This window comes from Branchiostoma belcheri, unplaced genomic scaffold (assembly GCF_001625305.1).
Source record: "Branchiostoma belcheri isolate BF01 breed outbred unplaced genomic scaffold, Haploidv18h27 scaffold6, whole genome shotgun sequence".
NCBI classification, from domain to species: Eukaryota; Metazoa; Chordata; class Leptocardii; order Amphioxiformes; family Branchiostomatidae; genus Branchiostoma; species Branchiostoma belcheri.
Genome location: NW_017804242.1, coordinates 2,585,576 through 2,607,078, shown reverse-complemented (window position 1 = coordinate 2,607,078; position 21,503 = coordinate 2,585,576). Strand labels below are relative to the sequence as shown.

Sequence of the window (21,503 nt, the reverse complement as noted above, 5' to 3'; positions counted from 1 at the left end):
GAGACTGCAAGTGATGAACCCCCCCTCACGTCTATAGAACCGCACAACGAGATGTGCTACACACACTACTACCCGGAAAAGGTGTCTATGTGTGTGTATGTGTATGTGTGTGTGTGTGTGTGTGGCCTTGAGGGAGGCCGAGCAAATGAGTGACAAAGTGAGCAGCGACTGAGTAAATAACTGAGTTCGAGTGAGTGAGTGGGCGAGTGAATCAGAGAGTGATCACAGTCCTAGACTTACTCTCTTGCTGCTTGTTCCACAGATCCTCTTCTTCTGCCAGCGGCCGGCCGATCCGGGGCAGGGCGGGGAGACCGTGATGCTGGACGCTCGCGAGGTCTTACGGAACCTGGACTCGGCTGTCGTCGACAAGTTCCGGACACTGGGAATCCGGTATGTCAGATACATGCCGGAAAATGGAAATTTCTTTCACGGGTACAACTCCTGGAAAGAGGTGAGTTTTGCCTACTCAAAAGTATACTCAACAATTATCAATACTGGGTCGCCTATGTTCTAAGAATTAAAAAAAAGTTGGAATTTAGTATTATTTTACGATTTAAGAACAGTTCAGTAATATGTAATCTATCAAGTTGAACTTTTCAAATTGATGAATTTTATGATAATTTTAGTGTATTGGCCACCGCAAAAAGGCAATTGAATACTGTCTGGCCAATTAGGTACTTACTTAATTTTGTAGTCTTGTAGTTGGTCAGTGGTTACGACTTTTAAACTTTGCCACTGAAAGATCTGCATCGAGAACGCATCCCACAATACATTCACAGACCTTCCGCACGGACAGCAGGGATGACGTAGAGAAGTACATGAAGTCACGTGGGATGGCGTGGCAGTGGGGAGAGGACGGGTCCCTCACCTGGTGGCACAACCTTCCCGCCATGAAGCTTTACAAAGGTCATTGGAACAAACCTTATTATGTAATCTCAACTGCATCATGTATTCTTTGTCAAGGAGTAAGCAATCCACCATCTGCATAACATAACATTTGTTAATAAAGTGGTGGCCTAAGGCCGTGTCTAAAAGGAATCACCCAAGGCGGTTTACATGTGGTTTACCCCGAAGCCGGTTTCAAGTGGCTCCATGTGAACGCTCCGAAATCACATTGAAAGCGCCTCGAGCCCAAGCCACTTCTAGAGGTGGTTTCGAATCGGTTTCCCCGCATGGCGATTTGCGTCTGAACGCAATGTGATTTCAATGTGACTTCGCCTGGTCATGGATTACGGGGTGATATTTCTTTATTTATATGCAATACCAACTTTTACGAGGCAGCAACTTAAAGAGCAGTAATGGTCAAATAATGTGTCCGTTCTAGGGCGAGCTTCACCGCCTCTGGCGGGACCACGTCGGCATTCGGCCGAGATACGCTGGGAGGGGGGCATCAGCAAGCAGGTCGTTGACCTCTGACATTAATAACACGCCGCCTTGCGTGTTATCATCAAACAGCAATAAATGTAGCTCAAGCGCATTATGTTCGGACACGGTTTCACAGGTGTGTGTGGCACGTGGACCAGATGTGAGGAATGTGAGGTACCCGAATCGCGGTTTGGGTGATTCCGTATAGACACGGCCTAAGTTCCTCGACTGATACATCAACTTTCTAACTCTGGAAGACTGGAACCCAAACATATAAACAATACTACTTCCGTCTCAAAAGAAGAAATCAACATAAGCCGCCCAAATTACGTCCGGCACCAACAATCTTCTGCCTATTGCCTCTGCTATAGGACTAAGGAGAGTGGTTGTGGTTTTGCCAGCCCACAGGTTGGAACCCAATCATACAAGCGCCGCCAAAAACAATACTTCCGGCACAAAAATTATCTTCTACCTATTGTCTCTGCTATAGGAGAGTGGTTGTGGTTCTGCCAGCCCACCGGATGCAATGCTGACTTCATCACGGCCCTTCCTGACTACGACAGTAGCAGGCCTGTCCCCTCTCACCTGAATCCATTCAACAGCCAATATGGCGACGGCTCGGACATCGAACCAGAAGTTCTTCAGCACATACGGGATGTAACTTGGCAGGTGGGGTCAGATAAATCTAAATGGCATGTTATATGCTACATTTGCCATTTTAGGAATCTTCAAGTGTTGTTTCGGTACACTACCAAAAACTTCCCAGCTGTACACCTTGAAAGTATGTATTCTAAGATGGTCTCGTGATAGAGCAAATCGCATTCAAATGTTGTGAATGTCACTGTGTATTGTACTATAATACAATCACTTTATGATGGAAAACTTGAAAATAACCAAGTCACTAGATATTAAAGTAGATTTTATTTGATTGGCCCAGATTCCACAATAGCGACTTTTAACACTCAGGCCATAACAGACTTTACTTTATTTGTAAACGGTGTATCACAAACCGATGCGATAACAAACGTTTTTAACATCCATACGTTAATTTCAGGCCGCAGTCGGGTTCCAGATGAAGAGACGTGACGTGTTGGTACTGAACAACATGTACATCCAACATGGCCGTCTGGGCTACACGGGCGACAGGAAAGTGCTCGTGTATCTGGCTGAGCCAAATGCCTGAACTTGGACATGATCTAACATCTGAACAGAGGTCAGGAAGAGGGCAGCCATGTTTTTTTAGATGTGGGAACTGGAGGGATCTGAAATCGGCAACAAATTCTAGCTAAATCAAACCATCCAGTGCTCCTTTTGTATTTTTATACTAGATGACTCCTTATAGAGTCGTTATGAAGTGTCATTTTATAACCAGAAACGATTTTAAATGCTCAAAACCTCACTTTGTCACCATCTCGGTAAGTTGGAGCGGGTGCCACTTGTTCCGCCCTCTGACGTCTCAGCATTTCTTTAGTTTTGAACAAATTGATATACCATAGATTATGTTACCTATTATGTTGCCGCGTCTCGTGCCCAGAAATAAACGACCTGTACCAAGATTTGACACAGCTGTCACATACACAAGGAAAAAAAAAGCTTTACAAACCAGTAAATATGTGGGTCTTTGAGTGTTTATTTTGTAGAAAACCGACCCGTGAAAAACGACGTCAACACCACTGTCGTCTGCATGTCCAATGATTCTCATGGGACCGCACTGATAGCGTTCGATACAACCCCCCTCACGTGAGATGAGAAGTACACATATTCATAATTTTACTGTTAAAAGAAAGCTAGAATATCATAAAACGCTATTCTTATTTTTGTTTACCTAATTTCATCATCAACGCCTGAAGGGAGCAAAATTACGAAAGCGTCCGAAGTTAGGGCACACTGTCTAGCGTAGACGCATTCACGAAGGTACATTCACGAAAACGCCTCAAAGTTTGTCGCTTGTAACGCGGAGAGTGAAGGACTCGTGAATAGTATGGATTTCTTATCCAAGTATGTTGTTTACATTAATGTTCTCAAAACTGTTACATCAAAACCTGAGTCTCTGACAACTAGCAACAGAGCGCCGTGAATTCGAGTGCGTGAAAAAGCGTCCCGGATGTTAGGGCACTCACCGTTAGAGGACTGAGAAAAACAACGTAGACGCATTAATGTGAAAGGAAAATTTATTTCAAACCAACAGGACACCAGTAAACTATCAATTAAGAGAATTCGAAGTTTGTAGTACTTAATCAGAAATATTTGAAAGGTATTAAATCGTATGAGCAATTCTAACTTAAAATACGAGTACACTGTCATTGAAAGTAAAGGGCATATCAATATTGACCTAAATGCACACCTTGCTCCTGATATCTTTTTTAGTACGCCATTGTCTAAATTGGGCTTGTAATTAGTAATAAAAATTGCTATATATATATAGGTTACTTTGAGTATTGCAGGTCATCAGCAAATATATTCATCGAAACCATGTTAGTTTCCTGTCGTCCCCCCCCCCCAAAAGTACACTATGTTCTCTTCTCTCTTAACTCTCCTAAACGTACGCCAAACCTCATCTCTAAGCAGATGTTGTGGTGGAAAATTGTGCTGTTTTCTGACTGGCCGGGCTTCTCTAACAACCACTGGATGGATGAAGCAGAAAAATCGTTACAGCTAAAAAAATTCCACCCCCAACATTTGCTTGGCGCTGACGTCACTGTCTACAGCGGGGTGACCTCCATCTCCCGCTTGGCGCGGCTCTCATAAGCAGGAGGACGTCCCAGCATGCCCTCGTCGTACTTCTCATGATCCAGGGGCGGCAGTGTGCCCCGCACGTTGTGGTCGATGATCCCCGCGCCGATGGAATCTCCTAGAACATTGGTGGCGGTCCGGAAGCGGTCCCTGAAAAAATTGAAATGTATGGACGCTTACTGAAAGTATAGATACCGGTTACGGTTTCTCGGAAAATCTGTTTTGCAATAATCATATCTAGCATCTTATATATTCTAGCTTAACGTGCAACATATTTGCTTAAACTACGTCAATAATCGTTAGATATTCCGTTGTACCTTCAAATGTATTGATTTTACTTGATATCTAACGTGATATCTAAAGTTAGCATACTGTCACATACTAGTAAGAATACTTCCAGGTAGCAAACAGGCAATCCCATAGATAGGCTAACCCCGTTGACCATGAAGTCAAAATCTATTCCCAACATGATGAGTATACAAGTATACATACAGGAGCCAGTCAATGGCGAACAGCAGAGTGATGTCCTCGATCGGCAGCCCCACAGCCGTCAGAACGATCACCATGGTGATGAGTCCAGCTGACGGTATCCCGGCAGCCCCCACGCTGGCAGCAGTGGCGGTGACGCTGTGTGTGGATCGGTCACTGTCGTCAGTTTAACTTTAAATGTTACAATAGACGCACTGTCCCCCTTTTAAGGCTTCTGGACACAATAAAAACACGCCTACACTGTTGCCTTCATCAGGCGAAGGGCATGCAATCGAAAACTGTAGGCCGAACTCACCTGACAGCGACGATCTGCCCGAAGTTGAGCGTGATGCCGTTGACCTGGGCGATGAAGATGGAGGCGACGGCCTCGTACAGCGCAGTGCCGTCCATGTTGATGGTGGCTCCCACCGGCAGCACCAGGCGGGCCACGCGGGGATCCACGCCGTTCTTGTCCTCAAGGCAGCGGATGGTCACCGGCAGGGTAGCAGAACTAAAATTGGGTTGCAATTGATAGCAAGGCGGTTGATGATCTAGTCAAGCAAATGTAGGGGATTGATACACCCTAAAGAATACAGACATGCATGTAGATGAGTAAATTTCTGAGAGAAGGGGGAGTACTGTCGCCTTACCTGGAGGCAGTACCAAACGCGGTGACCAGGGCCTGGCCTATCCCAGCGATGTACTTGAACGGGTTCTTCCGGGTGAAGATCAGGTACAGTCCGGGGAGGATGATGAAGCCGTGAATGGCCAGTCCTGTGTTAAAATTGAAACAAGTTAGGTATATGTGTAACGAAGCCCTAGCCGCCGAGCTTTGCTGGTCTTCACATCTCAACGAAGAGAACACTACTTGTACGCAAAGTGAAGGAGAAAGCCCAAGGAATGCTATGAGATGCATGTGATCATGACTGCTTCATTTGTCAAGTCTTTGGAAGGTTTCATCCATTTCTTAGTCTTTTTTTCTCTCGGAAAGTATGGTTCAACCGTCAGTGACGTATAAGGTAACTCTGTCTTTTTTTATTGACAGACTAGTTCTGCGGACGCCAGATGAACTTTCAAGCAATGACTTACCGACGATGACAGTCACCATGTACATGCCGAGCTGTCCCACCAGCTTCAGGGGATCGATCATCTTCATGATCTTACCCGCGATGAGGAACATGATGCCGATGGGAGAGTACCTTGCGACGGGAAAGGCAGAAGATTACATTACTCAGACATATATTTATGTATTTACAAGAAGCAATTGGACAATCGGCTTTGCTTCAATGAAGACACCTTTGAAAGAAACACGTTTTTTCAGAGACAATCTGGAAATCTCATTTTCGAAATTTAGAAAATGATGAGATGGTGAAATGATGATGATGAGAAAATGTATTCACAGATTTCTCAAATACAGTTTACATGGTGCAAGTTAAAGTGACAAAACTAAAACTCTGTAGCCAGCAGAACGTACCACATGATGAGGTAGACCAGCGTCATTATGCAGTCGTTGAAGATGGTGAAGACCTGGACCAGAGGCTTGCCCTTCTCGCCCATACGGCCCAACACCACCCCGAAGAAGATGGAAAAGGTGATGATGCCCAGAACGTTCAGACGGTTCGAGTAACTGCGATAAAAAAGATTCAATATTGTTGTAGGCTGAATTTACAATTTCCTGACTGTAAAATTCTTGAGATTTTCCTGATCATACTGGATCTGTATGGGAAAGACATTGATAACTAACTAATAAATTTGAAACATGTGTTTTATCATGGATTATCATGAGCAATATCATAGACGTTTAGAATGACCTTCAACAAATTTCCATGGAATACAATTGACGTGGGTTAATTAACTTTTTTTTTTCTTTATTAAAACATTTAGAAGCAAAGTGGACAGGATGACGACACACTCAAGCCGAAGCTTATGTTCATGTCGCCATCTGACATTACAAAAATACAGAAGCAAATGCAAAAACAGACATGCAAAGCTTAATAATAACAGAATAGAATAAATAAGGTTACAATGTGTAAAGTACTCCAGGCAAAACTTACAAAATTGATAGGAAAGAATTACTCAAATCTTTTAGTTTCCTTTATAAATGATTGAACATAAAGTAAAAATTTTAAGTTATTTGGATATGATAGTGATACAGAACCTCTAAGGAATAAATGAACTAAAACATCATCAGAGAGATAATTGAGGTTTATGTCAAATCCTACCAACTTAGCTAAATTGCTAAAAAGGGAGGCACGATATTGTGTATTTTCAGGGCAGTACAAAAAATAATGCTGGATACTTTCAATGGGATGGCCACAGGTTAATGAACTTGATTAGTATGTCTTACATGTCACGTTTCTAATGAGTCAATTCACTTACTTTATTTTGTTCTGTTTTGTTACCTACCCTCCTTGCTTTGTATATACCGTGATCTCCTCAGGAATGGCTGTAACATTCGGCGCCATGGTGGGCGTGGTCATGTTGGAGGCCATGTACGCCGGGTTGGGCTTGGTTTGCTCCACGATCCGCGTGTTGTACTGCGTGTAACATGGACGTCACAAGCGTCATGATTGTAATTACTGCTAGAAAAAACGTCGCTACATCTGTGTAATTTTGAACCAGAGATCAGTCATCGATGTTAGTTTTAAGGTAGGAGTATTTCACTTAGAGCTATTCTAATGTATTTGAAAGGTTTAGTTAAGGATGCAGTGGCCTCTTAGCCTCCTGTTTCTTAACCGTCATATATAACTTCCCAGGTCTCGTACTAAATTGTTTCTCTTCTCTCTTCTTCAACATTTATTGCTGATCACCCCTCCCAAATGGAATAGCCCTTGAGTCAGTTACAGTACAGAAGACTCACCGACTGGAAACAAGCCTGAGCAATGTTATCGGGAAACATGTTCCTGGGGGCAAAATATAATAAAGGAGGTTATAGATTTATTAAAAAAAGTATATTCTGACAAAACCTCTGAGAAATTTCGACTATTTTTAAGGTGACCCAGGTCAAGGACAGATGAACTAACGACGACACAGTGTTAGTTATGTCAAAAGGGCAAGGCTAACGTGTTCTGCACGGTATGCCGACGGTAAATAGTGCCTGTGTTCAGCTATCATTCTGCATGGTTGAGTGGAAAAGGTAACAACAACAATGGTGCCTGCACCTTGGTCAAATGTCATTTGTCACCAAGGTTGTCGACAGCGATTAAATTGTCGGGTACCAGCCACACCTTAATAATTGGTTTGAGTCTTTGTGATTTTTGAATCATGATATGTATACCTAATGAGAAATCAGCGCCATGCCTGATGGTTTCTTAGTTCTCAAACAACTGGTGATGTTGGCAAATGCATGTAAAAAGGCTTTTCAGACGCTTATATCTTAAGAGCAGAACAAAATAACACAGGGGATGTGTTGATATCATTGCTATATAACGTAAACACAAGTACACAGATCAACGGCCTCACCTGATGAGGTCCAAGAAGGAATCGGCGGCGCTGACTCTGCGGGAACTTCCCGCCCTCTCGATCTTGCTCGGGTCCCCCTGTCCAGGGTGGATGCTCACCACCAGGATGATGCCTTGCGATAAAAAAAAATTAAGACAGCTACAAATTACAATCTCAAGGGCTTGTTAACGAATCTAGTTTCAATATTTTGGTGGACGCGAAGCAGGAGAACACATAAAAACACATTTACAGCCTGTAAATAATTGACACATACTGTTTAAAAACTGTATTTGTCTTTTGTAGCATCCTTTTGTGCAAATATAGCTGGAAATGGACGTACACAAAACACTCACCTATGATAACAGCGATCAGAGTGGTGCCGGCATAGTACGCCACCGCGCGGCCGCCGAGCCTGCCGGAGGTCTTGGCGTCTAACGTGGCCAGAGCAGAGATGATACTGCACAGGATGAGCGGCAGGATCATGCACTTTAGCATCCTGAGGAACAGTTCTCCCGGGAAGGAGAAGTAGTCGATATTCTGAAACGGTACAAGAAACATCTAGTGGTGCATGATCCGTAAGAAATTAGAGAAAGGGCGGAAAGAGATTTCATTCATTCCTAAAAATTCATTACTTTTGGAAGTCATCCCTTCATCTCCCAGAGGTAGGGTCTGGCTTTTAGTGTTTTACGTGTGTTTTTGGAGGCTTTGTATGGCAGACCACGTTTTTCTCTCCTCCTGTACATAATCTGTTGATTGGCTTTGTAGATTACGAATGCCGAAAGATATAGAGAAGGACCCTACATCTGCTTTGAGACTATATCGCGCCTTACCTCATCGGACAGGTTGGCCATACGCATGAGAAACCCCATGAGGATCCCCAGCCCCACTCCCAGGATGGTCAGGAGCAGGAGGAGATTCTCCTTCATGGCCTCCTTGCAGCACTGTCCCCGGGAAGGACCGGGATCCACGTCCTCGATGTCGTCAGGTCTGGTCATGCTTCCTCACTGTCGGACGCAGAAAAAGTAATCTGAATATGCGGTGTAGATCATCAAAGAGAGGGTCGTGTTCTCATGATAGCGAGATGTCATCCTTAGTCTTTTCCCAATGGGGGTGGGGCATTAAAAGAAAACGCCAACATGGATTACGTTCGACACATGTAATGGGTGTTTTGGTCTTAACTTACAGTGAGAAATGTTTTGAAAGTTCATTGCCTAATCACGCATGGGAACAAGAAGTATTGACCAATGTTGTAGTGTTTACAGTTACGTTGCACAAGCTATACGTGTTGTGTGGGAACTATGTCGGGTATGCAGGTGTCACGACACCCCGGATTGCCCTGCAGCACGTATTGGTGTCACGTCACAGTTACATACCTGCAGACAGACAAAATTGTACCAGCTGGACGTCGTTTACGTGGTTGTCGGTGCTCTGTCAGCTCTCCATAATCCTAACAAGCCTTACAACTAAGGGAGCGCCTGTCAATTTTTCAAATAAGTGCTACAGGACGCCTTATGAACTTGTCCTCCCCTCCTGATCAACAACTAATGGGTGTCAACTTAGAAACACACACGGGCGTGTCATTTGTATCTACTCTGCGACGTTGATTACATATATATATATATAGTCAGTCAGTCTAATGAAAACTATGACGTTGATTATATAGACTCATAAATAAAGAAAGAACAAGGCTGCGCTTTTCACTGCAAATGCCTCCAGTACACCTTGCCCCTGCACCTTCGTCTGTCTCGGATTTCTGCATGCGCGGCGGATGCCAGGGCACGCTCGGCACGGTAACTATCTCTGTATCAGATCACGGCCTGACAGGGGAACTGAACCGCACAAAGCACAAAGACACTTATGAAGAAGACCTGCTATGACCAGGATAGGCACCAGCTTCATACGTTCATAAAGTAGTGGGCCCGGGTCAAATGGCTGGAGGGGATTTAGCTGTGTTACGTCGAACGGCGGTTATACGTATACTGGCTACACAGATACAGATCTGTAGCAAGTATGGCCTTCTAAGAAGGCAACCAAAACGCACTTGGTGGCCTACTACCTGCTCTCAAAGGAAACGTTAGGCTTACTTCTGACATTTTTAGGCCTTCTGTTGGTATTTTTATTTTGCCAGCTTTTCCACTTTACCCAAAGAAAACCTGATAAAATAGAGACCTCGACAAAAATGCTTAAAACGAAGAAAAATGTCCAAAAGAAGAGAAATCTCTGCTTTATTTGAGAGTAGGTATTACCAAAACCTGATATTGTTGCCACTCGGTTTGAAATTTCCGTAAACACAAAGGTTATTAAACACTTATAATTACTGTAAACATTGCAAGCCACAATTTAGATGGCTGCCATGATTTATTGTTTGCACATATGCGTATACGCCTAACCTTGAAAGGGTCAACAACTAAAGACAACGCACGTTGATCCGCGTTTAACCTGTACTATCCTATCCTATGGAGTAATTTTCATCCTACCTTATATTGTGTCCTTGGAATAATGGAAAGTTTCGACCCGACACTGCCTGATTCTCGGGATAGCTAGTCCTTGAACGGTATGTTCAGTGCAGTACGCACTCAGGTCTGAAGGTAGTAGGACTGGTTTGGCTGACGACACCAAAGTTGTTAATATTCATAAGTCTAGGACCAGACCACTACAGGTACAGTGGGAGGACTGATTTCAGTCTCTCTCTCTCTCTCTCTCTCTCTTTCCGTTTCTTTTACCAGTCTCTTTCACTTACATGTAGCCGTCACTAACGTGTCAAAGCGCAGAATGGTATTATATAAAGGCATTAAAGCAGTTCTAATTTGCACACTTATCGACGAGTGTCACGCACCTAATCTGTGGGTTGGTGTGACTTCGCCTCGGGCGACACTACGCACTAGATTTGGATTCAACACTCGGGCAACTTCACCAACCCCATGCTGTGCCCCAACCAGACCCCATGCGGTGAAGCCGCAGTGACCTGTAACGTTCCAAGAGGTTACGGTGTGCCTTGGTATGGAAACGGGTGTTCGTTCTGTTATCATAATTTCTACCAACCAAAAATACTTCACGCGAAAGCGAGCAGTGAAATATATACTTTTTATTGAAATATGGCACACATCAAAAGCCTTGTTTTAAGTATTTTTATACAAATTTATATCTGACTTTAAAATGTACACATACTAGCACTATTAAGTATTGTTTTTCCAAATTTGCTTTGGTTACATAGTAGTACCATATACACGAAAACTAATTCTGCAGCCTAGCATGACAAGCCCAAACGTTATAACCCTATATTAAAAGTGATAACATTAGATATAATTGGCAATCGAGAAAATACTAAATTGAGCTTCTAATTATAAAACCACTTAAAACACAACATGTTGATCAAGTAAACAACTAACGTTATAAGTAATCATCTAATCTTCTTGTAATCATCTTGTAATGATATATAATAATATATAATATTATCTTTTTTTACAATTACATCGACTCTAACATTTATAAGAAAAATGGCTGCATGGTATCAGAGAATCACAATGAAATATATTGATTTGATTTTGGCAAATCCAACACTCTGCTGGTCCGTAATCTAGCAATCACGGTTTGTAAAATTAGATTATATATTTTAGATTATAAGATAAAGTCATCTAAATCAAATTGTACGGCAGCTTCAATATATGATGCTGTATTTCTCGTCCACTAGACGAAGAAGAGAGTGCGGACTAGGCTACTAGATCAATAAGTGTCACAATTTGTACATCTGTTTGTCGTGCACAAGACAAAACTCAGCTCCATTTGCAAACGGTACAAAATCGTCACGTCTTTACCTGGTAGCCACCCTACCGCCTTCTCGACAACCTGACCATGTCAACGGTAATGTGGTTTACTGGCTACAGCCGTGTGGTAACATTCATCGGAGCTTTGCCTTTGCTGTCCCCATTGTAGGCAGGGGGACCTTCTGCGGGGGGACTTTCCGCGGCGACCTCTTCATAGTCGGTGGGCAGGGGCGGCAGTGTGCCCCGCACGTTATGGTCGATGATCCCCGCGCCGATGGAATCTCCCAGCACATTGGTGGCGGTCCGGAAGCGGTCCCTAAAAAGAATTACCCGGGTTGTGTTAAAGCATTTATAAAGACAACTGGTTAGACTTCCGGTGAATAACCACAAACTTGTTCTTATGTACGTTCTGCAGTAGGTAGCGCAACAGATCGCTGACCGGGGAGACACAATTGTCATTTAGCAGTCTCCAATCATGTCTGATGTACAGTTATCCGGACGGTCTGTGTCACATCTCCAAATGATAGATGGAAATAAACTGCCCTTTGTTCGAGTTGATTCCAAATAGCTTTCGTTCCATTATTTCCCAATATCTTTTTCAAACACTCTAGCGTTTTCTGCTAATTTTGTATAACTTCTTCGTCTGCTATGTATAAATGTTTCCATTGACTGGACTCGGAACGTCGTATAAGGCTGACATACTCACAGGAACCAGTCGATGGCAAACAGCAGAGTGACGTCCTCGATCGGCAGCCCCACAGCCGTCAGAACGATCACCATGGTGATGAGTCCAGCTGACGGTATCCCGGCAGCCCCGATGCTGGCAGCGGTGGCGGTGACGCTATCGACGGTTTGTACATCATACATTTTAGTGACCACATACAGTGTCGTGTTTTTCCTTACAAGAGCATGAGATAGTACAACACTGACAAAATAGAAATAGGCTACCAGGATGATACCCTAAAATCGCAAATGGCAAGACCATGAGAGAACATGGTTCTGAGTACTGATAAGCTCTGTACTACATGTAGTACTAATCTAAGTACTGATAAGCAGCTGAGTTCAACTCTACCTCGATCATTCTTTTCTGTAAGGTTTTATAGCAACATAAACACTACTTTCGGACTTATGAGATTTATTCTTCTCATTAACCACCTTGATCTGATTTTTGCCCGCAGAGAGCAAATTCAAGACAGAAATATCTGCGTGTGGCATCATGTGTTGCACCTCGTATGAGGACGAACTGAACTGAGAGTGCAAAGGCGACCTGTCGCTCACCTGACAGCGACGATCTGCCCGAAGTTGAGCGTGATGCCGTTGACCTGGGCGATGAAGATGGAGGCGACGGCCTCGTACAGCGCAGTGCCGTCCATGTTGATGGTGGCTCCCACCGGCAGCACCAGGCGGGCCACGCGGGGATCCACGCCGTTCTTGTCCTCAAGGCAGCGGATGGTCACCGGCAGGGTAGCAGAACTAAAATTAGAAGTGAGAATACGATATAAACAATGGCCCGTGACGGTCTAAGCTTCTAGTGTAAGTTTAATTTGTGCCTTGTGTCAGACTATTCTCTCCATATATAGAGAGAGACAGTATGTCCAAATGACGCGTGCTACGCGAACAACGGACACTCTCGTTATGATTATCGATTTGATGTAGGAAAAAAACAGTCTGAACTCGTTTCTCTTGCCATATATACATGTAAAATACGAAACATGTTGTCTTCTTACCTTGAGGCGGTACCGAACGCCGTGACCAGGGCCTGGCCTATCCCAGCGATGTACTTGAACGGGTTCTTCCGGGTGAAGATCAGGTACAGCCCGGGGAGGATGATGAAGCCGTGAATGGCCAGTCCTGTGCACGAAACGGAGGAACGGTTTGTTATGAGGCAGTAACAGTGGGAAGGGAACGGAGGGAAGAACGACATTACGGTTGGTATTCAAAATCAATCAAAAGTGCTATCGCGCTGAATTTGCAATTCTTTACAGCAATTGAAAATGTCACCGAAGGTACAAAAGAAAACAAACGTGTAGGGCTTTCCTGTTTGCTTTCATCAACTGATTTACAAACGGTTTACCATAAGCAGTTGACCGTCAAAAGTTTAAAAAAATGGCAATAGTAGTAGCTTACCTGCAATGACAGTCACCATGTACATGCCGAGCTGCCCCACCAGCTTGGCTGGGTCGATCATCTGCATGATCTTACCCGCAATGAGAAACATGATGCCGATGGGAGAGTACCTTTTGGGAAAAAGGACACAGTTAAGAATGCATGATGGCGTTGTCTTCTTTGCTTCATCCGTGAAAAGGTGATGTCATGTATTCTGATAAATAGCCGTAGTATATAGAGAATGTGAATATGCTGTATTAGAGACAAAATCCATCGCTCATCCGAAGGCCATGAGTTCAAAATGTTTTAACGAAACAGGAAGGAGAATCTTTCGGAGTATTTAGAGCTATTTGTCGTTGACCTACCTAGACCACTTCTGGTCGACAAGACACGCGAGTTTTACGCAAGGCCAAGGCCAAACGTTAGCGCAGACGTTTACGCGTATGTCACTTACCACATGATGAGGTAGACCAGCGTCATGATGCAGTCGTTGAAGATGGTGAAGACCTGGACCAGAGGCTTGCCCTTCTCGCCCATACGGCCCAACACCACCCCGAAGAAGATGGAAAAGGAAATGATGCCCAGAACGTTTAGTCGGTCAGAGTAGCTGCAAGAGAAGAGAATAGGTTTTGTAAGCATTGTAAGAGTACATTACATCCATCGTCTTCGACTGTGCATCTGTAATTGTACAACTCATGATCTTGCATATGCTAGAGTTGGCAGGTACTTCATGGTTCAGTTAAAGCTACATGTGGCAGTAGCTGATATCGTGACTCCCGGCCTGAATCTTTCGAAGTCAACAACAGCGTGCGCTCTTACCCTCCTTGTGTGACGAACACCGTGATCTCCTCAGGAATGGCTGTTCCGTTCATCACCATGGTGGTCATGGTGGAGGCCATGGCGGTGATGTTGGGAGGGGTGTACGCAGGGTTAGGTACGGTGCTCTCTATGATCCGGGAGTTATACTGCAAAATACAGGAGGGGGTCGTGTCTTAGTTTGCAGAATACAACATAGAAGCTACAACAGTATAACGCAACAAAACAAGATTAAAAAAGATGATACAAGCAATTTCCAATTAATGACGACTTACCGACTGGAAGCAGGCCTGGGCAATATTGTCAGGAAACATGTTCCTAAATGGGGAATAAAACAAGCTGTCTTTAGAGAAGGCTCCAAGACCAACACCAAATAATGCAATCTATGCAACCATGTATTGCTGCAATTTTGTATGGGGCCCAAAGAAGAGGTTTATCCAATTCTAAATGACCAAAAACCTTTGATGGACTTGATGTGTTACCTGATGAGGTCCAAGAAAGAATCTGCGGCGCTGACTCTGCGGGAACTTCCCGCCCTCTCGATCTTGCTCGGGTCTCCCTGTCCAGGGTGGATGCTCACCACCAGGATGATGCCTGACAATAAGAACAAGAGTAAAACTATGTGATGGCAGTTTCCCAGAGACAGCAATCTAGAATGAAAGGACCTGCTCGAACCTTTAATTAAATTGCCATTTAGGTCTCTTTAGAATCAACCATTTCGTTTTTGAATGTAGCCGCATTGGATAAAATCTTTCATCGTACACACCTATGATAACAGCGATCAGAGTAGTGAACGCGTAGTACGCCACCGCCCGGCCGCCTACTCTGCCGGAGGTCTTGGCGTCCAGAGCGGCCAGAGCAGAGATGATACTGCACAGGATGAGCGGCAGGATCATGCACTTCAGCATCCTGAGGAACAGTTCTCCAGGGAAAGCGAAGTAGGCTATGTTCTGGAAATATTGCAAGAGATGAAGAATGTGGTGAATGTTACACCGGGATGGGCCAAACAAAGCAACACCGTCCTCTGGTGCTCATCAGAACGCCGTGGGACGGTGACATGTTCTGAGAAATCGTGTCCTCGGTTATCCTGGAGACGATCAGAAGACCGAGTTCAATCTTTTGTGTTCACATGTTGGACAATAGTTTGACATGTTCAATGATGTCGTGTACCGACATCGACGAACTTCCTTGCTGGTAAAAGATGGACATCTACCATCTATAAGACAACAACAAAAGCGTGGGGCGATTTTCATTTGCATATTTTGTGTGTATATGTTTGCGTGCGTGGTTCTGGTAGTGATCACGTGCTTACCTGTTCGGACAGGTTGGCCATACGCATGAGAAACCCCATGAGGATCCCCAGCCCCACTCCCAGGATGGTCAGCAGCAGGAGGAGGTTCTCCTTGAACCATTTCTTGCACTTCTGTCCCCGGGAAGGGCCGTAGTCCACGTCCTCTATCTCAACAGGACCGTCCATGTTTCTTCACCGCTGGAAAAGCGAACACAAAACACTACTGTTGTGTTGGGAACATCAGCGATGACTATACTTAGCGGTATTTACAGTTGCGCAAGCCTTTGTTTGGAAGCATTGCCGCGTATCTGTCACAACACGTAGGAATGCCTATTGCTTATTTTGCGCTCTGTTCTACACAAACAATCACCGGTGTACAATTATGGATGTACCAATCTTAAAACTCTTGAGCTCCAAGATTGCAGTCCCCAGGACCCTCTGATTACTGCTTGCATTCCATGTCACTGCATTCGATGCGTGTCATTGTAATGTTTGCACACAGAACATAGTTTAGTTCCTTGGCATGGGAGGATCGAGAGTGTTTAGGTGGAGGTGGAGATGGAACACGCAGTTCGCAGGTGGCTTTTAGGGGTATCACATCGTCGTGCACCGTACTCACGTACCGTAGTGATACTTCCGTTTGTAAACATGGCACTATGTATGTTACACTATTATGCGGTGTCTGTAACGTGGAAAATCACAGCAAAGATTACAACAACATACATGTTTTATTACATTTATTTCAACATCGGCTCATTTGAACTCTTATTTCATCTTTTTTTTAACAGCATGAGCAGTAACATTTTTTTTACAAGAAGACACATACCATTGCCATTTTGACGACGGTCCTTGCTCTGAGTATACACTAGCTGTGGGTCAGTTATCAAGGTCGGTTTACCAGTGTTCGTGTCCTGTGAGGCGAACTGATTTAATACATAGTTTACCGGTTGAAAGCACTCGGGTGAGTAACCTGCAGCTGGTTCTTGGTTACACTAGCGAGGGAATAACATGGATCACAGACTAACTATTACATTTATACTGAGACCAACCTGATGAATACTTTGACTTTCCCAAGGCCAACAATGTGCCTTGTTCCTAGCTAAGTTCAAGTTGTTCTCTGTCTAAGCCACTTTGGTGTTGTCAGTACCCTGTGAACTGTAGTTGGTTGGTTATCTTGCGTTAAGTTATTTGCACACCGGGATGAGCACTGATCCAACTTACCCCAGGTGTCATGGTGGACAGACTGGAGTACAAAGCTCCCAGTGTAGGGGCAAAGGCAGCCTTTCAATACCACAAGCAAACTACCCAAGCAAAACAACGTCGATGTGATATCTGGAGACTACAGAGAAAATGGTGTCTTACGTACATTACATTGTCATCACTGCTAGCTACTAGTTGTTGATCTCGAAGCTGTGAATTTTTGCTATGTAAACGGGAAGTGCGTATATGCATCGGCACAAAAAAAAATGCCATGTAAACGGGAAGTGCGTACATGCATTGGCACAAACAAAAATGAGTTGTGAGAACACGGGGGTTTGTTTTTCCCGGCTATATTGTTAGCATCAATCACTGGGTAGAGCTGCAAACCTGCATAAAATCCTACCTGGTAGTGGGAGGAGACATGTTAAAGCCACTCTTTCCTTTGTCCTGAGACAGACGTCCGTTAAAAGCTACTTATAAGATTAAACGGCCGTCTTTTTGCCATTGTTGGTGTTAATTAATTCTGATCTCTTAGGCTTGGAAACACAACTCACACGACACTAACACGCAGACATGAGCACATGAGCAAAGATAAAGCAGGGATAACGTGACCATCGAAGTGCCTTCCTGCTTTCTTATCAATGATATTTTGACGAACAAAAGGGTGTAGAGAAAAAATGGGGAAAAGTGACACATCTATGGATCAATCAACAAAACATTCACCATTGTGTGCTGTACGGTATTGTTTCGAGTTGGCAAACAGTGCGGTATGTACGGTAAACTTCTTGAAGTTTCTACATCATGCATACGAATCTTCTACCATGGAACAATGCAGACGTCGTGTCAGGTCTGTGCTACTTTGCCGCTGGTACCACGCTGTTCAAACAGTGTCAGATAACATGGATCATCCCGGTCATCGACCCGCTTAGGGTAGGGTGTAATGACTGATACTGTAATGTACCACATTACAAATACTCTTCTCTTCCACATATTTTCTTACACCACTTTGATATATTGATCAACTGCAGAAAGCCTATCTCCAAACACCTTTAAAGAAATGCCCAGGTCATGTAAGTCAGAGAACCCCTGCTATCTCAGAGGTCCGATCACAGTAGTTATCCTCGCAATGTTTAAACACTTGTCCAAGTCTACCATGGCAGGACGGCAGACAAAATCTGAGTCCTACCAGTTGTAGGTTATAACATTATATTGAATTCCCGGGCTGCCTACTCAGTAAGGACGTAAAACATGGCTGTTTGTTCGCCACTTCAAGAACACTTGATCTTAACGATTAACAATGATTTATTGTACTTATGGTCCCCATTTTCCGCCTTCCAACAAGTCCTATTTGTACGTGTACAGCGTGTGGTAGTTCGTTGCGTACTCGACTTGACGGTGCATAATTTAATTAAGTTTTCTGACAAGTAACAGGTACATGGTTAACTCCATAAGTACCTGAGGCATGTGCTGTATGGGGATACAAAGACGCAGTATTCTGGAGACTAGGGATTAGTAGTAAATATCGTGGAATAGGGCTAATCTCTGTACGTCTTTGGTTCTCTGGACAGCAGGTAAGAAACATGCCGTCGGCTACATCCTGCCCTAGGCTCCGGTGAACATAAGGTCAGCTGCAGCGTATACAACAATGTCAGTCAGTGCAGCGTATCTTGTCAGATGTGCATCTCAAGCTGGCTTGAAGGGTTTAAGAATGCTCACAATAGTTCTACAGAGGTACTATGTATTCACTAGACTTCTCCAAACAAACTCACCCAAGTGTTGTCAGGTGCTGCTACCGACCCTAGCTACTGTGTAGTCTTCAGCTCGCTCTTGTTTCTTCGTCGGCGATATAGAGACGTGTCAGGGACACCTGAGGAACGTTTCAGTGAGCTGTAGAGGTCGAGACGGAGACGTTTTATACAGAAATCACTGCCCCTGGGGACTGGGTGAGTGTTACAAGGTTATCCTGCTGTAGCGAAGTCGAACGTTATATCCCGTGGTACACCCCGTGCGTGGGACTCAGGGGGTCAACATTTACATATGAATACTGTTCTCATGTTTCACACTCTGCCGACTTACAGGTGAGCCTGGGGGCGTTAGCCTTCGCCAGGCTAAGGGGCTATGGATAGTGAGATTCTATGGCTGACGAGAGAAATGAACCAAGGGTAACATTTAACTGCGTGGGCAAATGAATTCTATGCTCTATATTCTCTCCCAGCAAATTATTCTCCCTCAGGCCACGTCAGTGGAGCAGACTACTGGGGCGTGCCGTCTTGACAACAGTTTGGGTCTCATAGTTGGGCGTCCAACTCGAGATCGATTGCATTTGTCTTCCTCTCTGGTTACATGGCAGGCCACATCCTACTGACGTCACGATGACAAGCAGAAATACTCATCTCGATCTTCCGAGGGGGTAGTGAGAACTGTGCCATGAAGTCCATAGTCACTTCCTTCCGGCAACGTACAAGCAAATAGTTTTTTAATCCCTATTTGATTCATATATCAATGCACTTGAAATACAAATTTGCAGGCAACGTAATCGTGTCACTTTTTACGACGTTTTTCTCAGAGTTCATTTAAACCTCCTTAGTGAGAAGAAACATTTCATGACCATAATACTTGATGGTGGCACGTGCATGACATGCCAGAAAATTTCGAACGAAGAATTTGACTTGAAGAGCAAACTTATTACATTACTTATAAAGATTCATATAGTCATGTTTACGGGTCGCTTTCAAAACGTCTGAAGTTCTTAGATGCATGAATACTATAGCGGTGCATACAATCCGACATGTACAGGTGGTGCCAACTCAAACAAGGAAACGGGTCAGTAAAAAACAAGAAGCCCGCCCACCATGAACAGACTATTACTTTGCTTGTATACTATATATACCGTTTATATCAAACACCGTGTCCATGGCAACAGTTCCGACAGCACGTTTCTGGGTGAAGCAAGCTTAAGCCTTTTAATTTGCTTTGCCAGGGGTGAGCGCACATGCATGGTGATACATGAATGATGGAGCCTCCCGAATCGACCACATCGACGCCACACCTAGCTATCACATGTTGCGGCCAGACTCGTTTGAATACAATTTGCCTCATTTGATCTCCTGTACGTTTGTAACTGACACCCAAAGAAAGGGGGCCTATAAATCAATGTCAAGTTGTGGTTAGTCAGGAAAATGTACATATGTAGTTGAATTTCGTTAGATAATGATACATAATTTGTCCGAAGAGTCAGATCAGACGACGACTAGAAAAGATCCAGTTGGCGAAATAAAGCAGAATGGCCCTGTCGTAACTCTTCATACTGTGGCTACATGCAAGGCCAGTCCGTGAAGGACTTATGTTTCTATAACTTGGAAGAGGAAGTGAACCAGATATAACAAGACACGTGGCTGATTTCTAACGTGTCACCCAAATACGTGATGCTAGTGCTCTATGTCTCCCTTCCAGAGTTATGATGACCGTGGTATGGTGTTCAGGTAAAACATCATCAGAAAGCTCAGCTTTCCTTGCCTTTTACACAAGCTAACGCGAGTTATCTGGCCCTCCGCCATGTTCAAGGTCTGTAAACATGCCTGCACGTAACTTAAAACTGATCAAGAACTAAACACATACGTAGTATGTACCACGGAAAGGAACCTTAATACCTCATTGGAAGGTATTACTTACGCTACTGAATTCACCAATACAGTCCTTCCTGAAGAAAGAAAGTAAGTCTGCCACCGTCCCTGTCTGTGACTTTTTCTTGGGGACGTTTCCAGTACTAGTCTTGAACTTGAATCAACATCCGGGCAACTCCACCAGGCCAGGCTGCCGTACGTAGATCATATTTGTTCTCCTAGTCATTGTTGTTGTATAATAGTTGTGTACCCAACATGCTATGCAATCCCTTCTCCTTTCTTTTGCTTCAAAACTTCATTTTATGTGTTGCAGTGTCGTGCCAAGATCCAGGATGCGCCACACAAAAATCTCAGAATGCATGTGAGTCAAATAAGGACCCACTGTAATGCCAACATCGAGTCGCACACAGTTCTGAGGTTGGTGTCATTTGATGGCGCTGCGGAAGTATAGCGGAAACAGTCGGTCCCTTTGGTTGCTCTACAGAGTATCAATTAAAAAAAAAAATAGCCCATCCGGGATTGGGGGGGGGTGGACTTCTTGGCATGAGCTCCTGCCATTGAACTGGTTGGAAACCTAGATGGCTGTCACACTGAGTAGTCTCAAATGCCGCCTTTTGATGTTTTTACCTGATGTGTTTTCGGCCGAGTGTTGCCAAGTCACGATTTCTTCGAGCGATCCGAAATAGCAGATACAGT

The 21,503-nt window shown here is 44.1% G+C and overlaps 3 protein-coding genes across 7 annotated transcripts in view; 1 reads left to right on the top strand and 2 right to left on the bottom strand.

The window, feature by feature from the left end:
• The window catches only part of LOC109482250 (clavaminate synthase-like protein At3g21360), a 6,170-nt gene extending 2,613 nt beyond the window's left edge, over nt 1-3,557 (top strand). The window contains exons 3-7 of the mRNA XM_019784942.1: nt 4-81; nt 263-451; nt 780-906; nt 1,856-2,034; nt 2,420-3,557. Of these exons, the coding sequence (XP_019640501.1) occupies nt 4-81; nt 263-451; nt 780-906; nt 1,856-2,034; nt 2,420-2,548 (702 nt within the window). The 3' untranslated portion in view covers nt 2,549-3,557. The remainder of the gene's footprint in view (nt 1-3; nt 82-262; nt 452-779; nt 907-1,855; nt 2,035-2,419) is intronic.
• A 76-nt stretch (nt 3,558-3,633) lies between these two features.
• On the bottom strand, nt 3,634-10,926 carry LOC109482529 (excitatory amino acid transporter 1-like). Of its 2 annotated transcripts, none has more exons than XM_019785261.1 (12): nt 10,844-10,926; nt 8,838-9,011; nt 8,361-8,544; nt 8,029-8,140; nt 7,427-7,469; nt 6,973-7,103; nt 6,041-6,193; nt 5,656-5,765; nt 5,217-5,340; nt 4,883-5,077; nt 4,591-4,725; nt 3,634-4,248 (listed from the first exon to the last, which is right to left on the bottom strand). In XM_019785261.1, exons 2-12 carry the CDS (start codon nt 9,000-9,002, stop codon nt 4,068-4,070), a joined length of 1,533 nt encoding a protein of 510 aa, XP_019640820.1. In that variant the 5' UTR covers nt 9,003-9,011; nt 10,844-10,926; the 3' UTR covers nt 3,634-4,067. The 2 variants fall into 2 exon arrangements, with proteins under 2 accessions (XP_019640820.1, XP_019640819.1); XM_019785260.1 differs by lacking the exon at nt 10,844-10,926 and adding an exon at nt 10,485-10,590 and having other exon boundaries at nt 3,635-4,248.
• A 151-nt stretch (nt 10,927-11,077) lies between these two features.
• On the bottom strand, nt 11,078-21,208 carry LOC109482528 (excitatory amino acid transporter 1-like). Of its 4 annotated transcripts, XM_019785258.1 has the most exons (13): nt 20,857-21,208; nt 18,954-19,071; nt 16,006-16,179; nt 15,460-15,643; nt 15,176-15,287; nt 14,969-15,011; nt 14,697-14,842; nt 14,332-14,484; nt 13,899-14,008; nt 13,499-13,622; nt 13,050-13,244; nt 12,478-12,612; nt 11,078-12,087 (listed from the first exon to the last, which is right to left on the bottom strand). In XM_019785258.1, exons 3-13 carry the CDS (start codon nt 16,168-16,170, stop codon nt 11,886-11,888), a joined length of 1,569 nt encoding a protein of 522 aa, XP_019640817.1. In that variant the 5' UTR covers nt 16,171-16,179; nt 18,954-19,071; nt 20,857-21,208; the 3' UTR covers nt 11,078-11,885. The 4 variants fall into 4 exon arrangements, with proteins under 4 accessions (XP_019640817.1, XP_019640818.1, XP_019640816.1 ...); XM_019785259.1 differs by lacking the exon at nt 18,954-19,071; XM_019785257.1 differs by lacking the exon at nt 20,857-21,208 and having other exon boundaries at nt 16,006-16,182; nt 18,954-19,508.
• Nucleotides 21,209-21,503: the final 295 nt, after the last annotated feature.

Coding starts and splice junctions, on each gene's coding strand:
- LOC109482529 (XM_019785261.1), bottom strand. CDS start 9,002: ATGACCAGACCTGACGACATCGAGGACGTGGATCCCGGTCCTTCCCGG. Junction 8,141..8,360: donor TCTGATCGCTGTTATCATAG/GTGAGTGTTTTG, acceptor TTTTATCGCAAG/GCATCATCCTGGTGGTGAGC. Junction 4,249..4,590: donor TTCGCCATTGACTGGCTCCT/GTATGTATACTT, acceptor CAATTTTTTCAG/GGACCGCTTCCGGACCGCCA.
- LOC109482528 (XM_019785258.1), bottom strand. CDS start 16,170: ATGGACGGTCCTGTTGAGATAGAGGACGTGGACTACGGCCCTTCCCGG. Junction 15,644..16,005: donor TGGCCAACCTGTCCGAACAG/GTAAGCACGTGA, acceptor CAATATTTCCAG/AACATAGCCTACTTCGCTTT. Junction 15,012..15,175: donor TCTTTCTTGGACCTCATCAG/GTAACACATCAA, acceptor TTCCCCATTTAG/GAACATGTTTCCTGACAATA.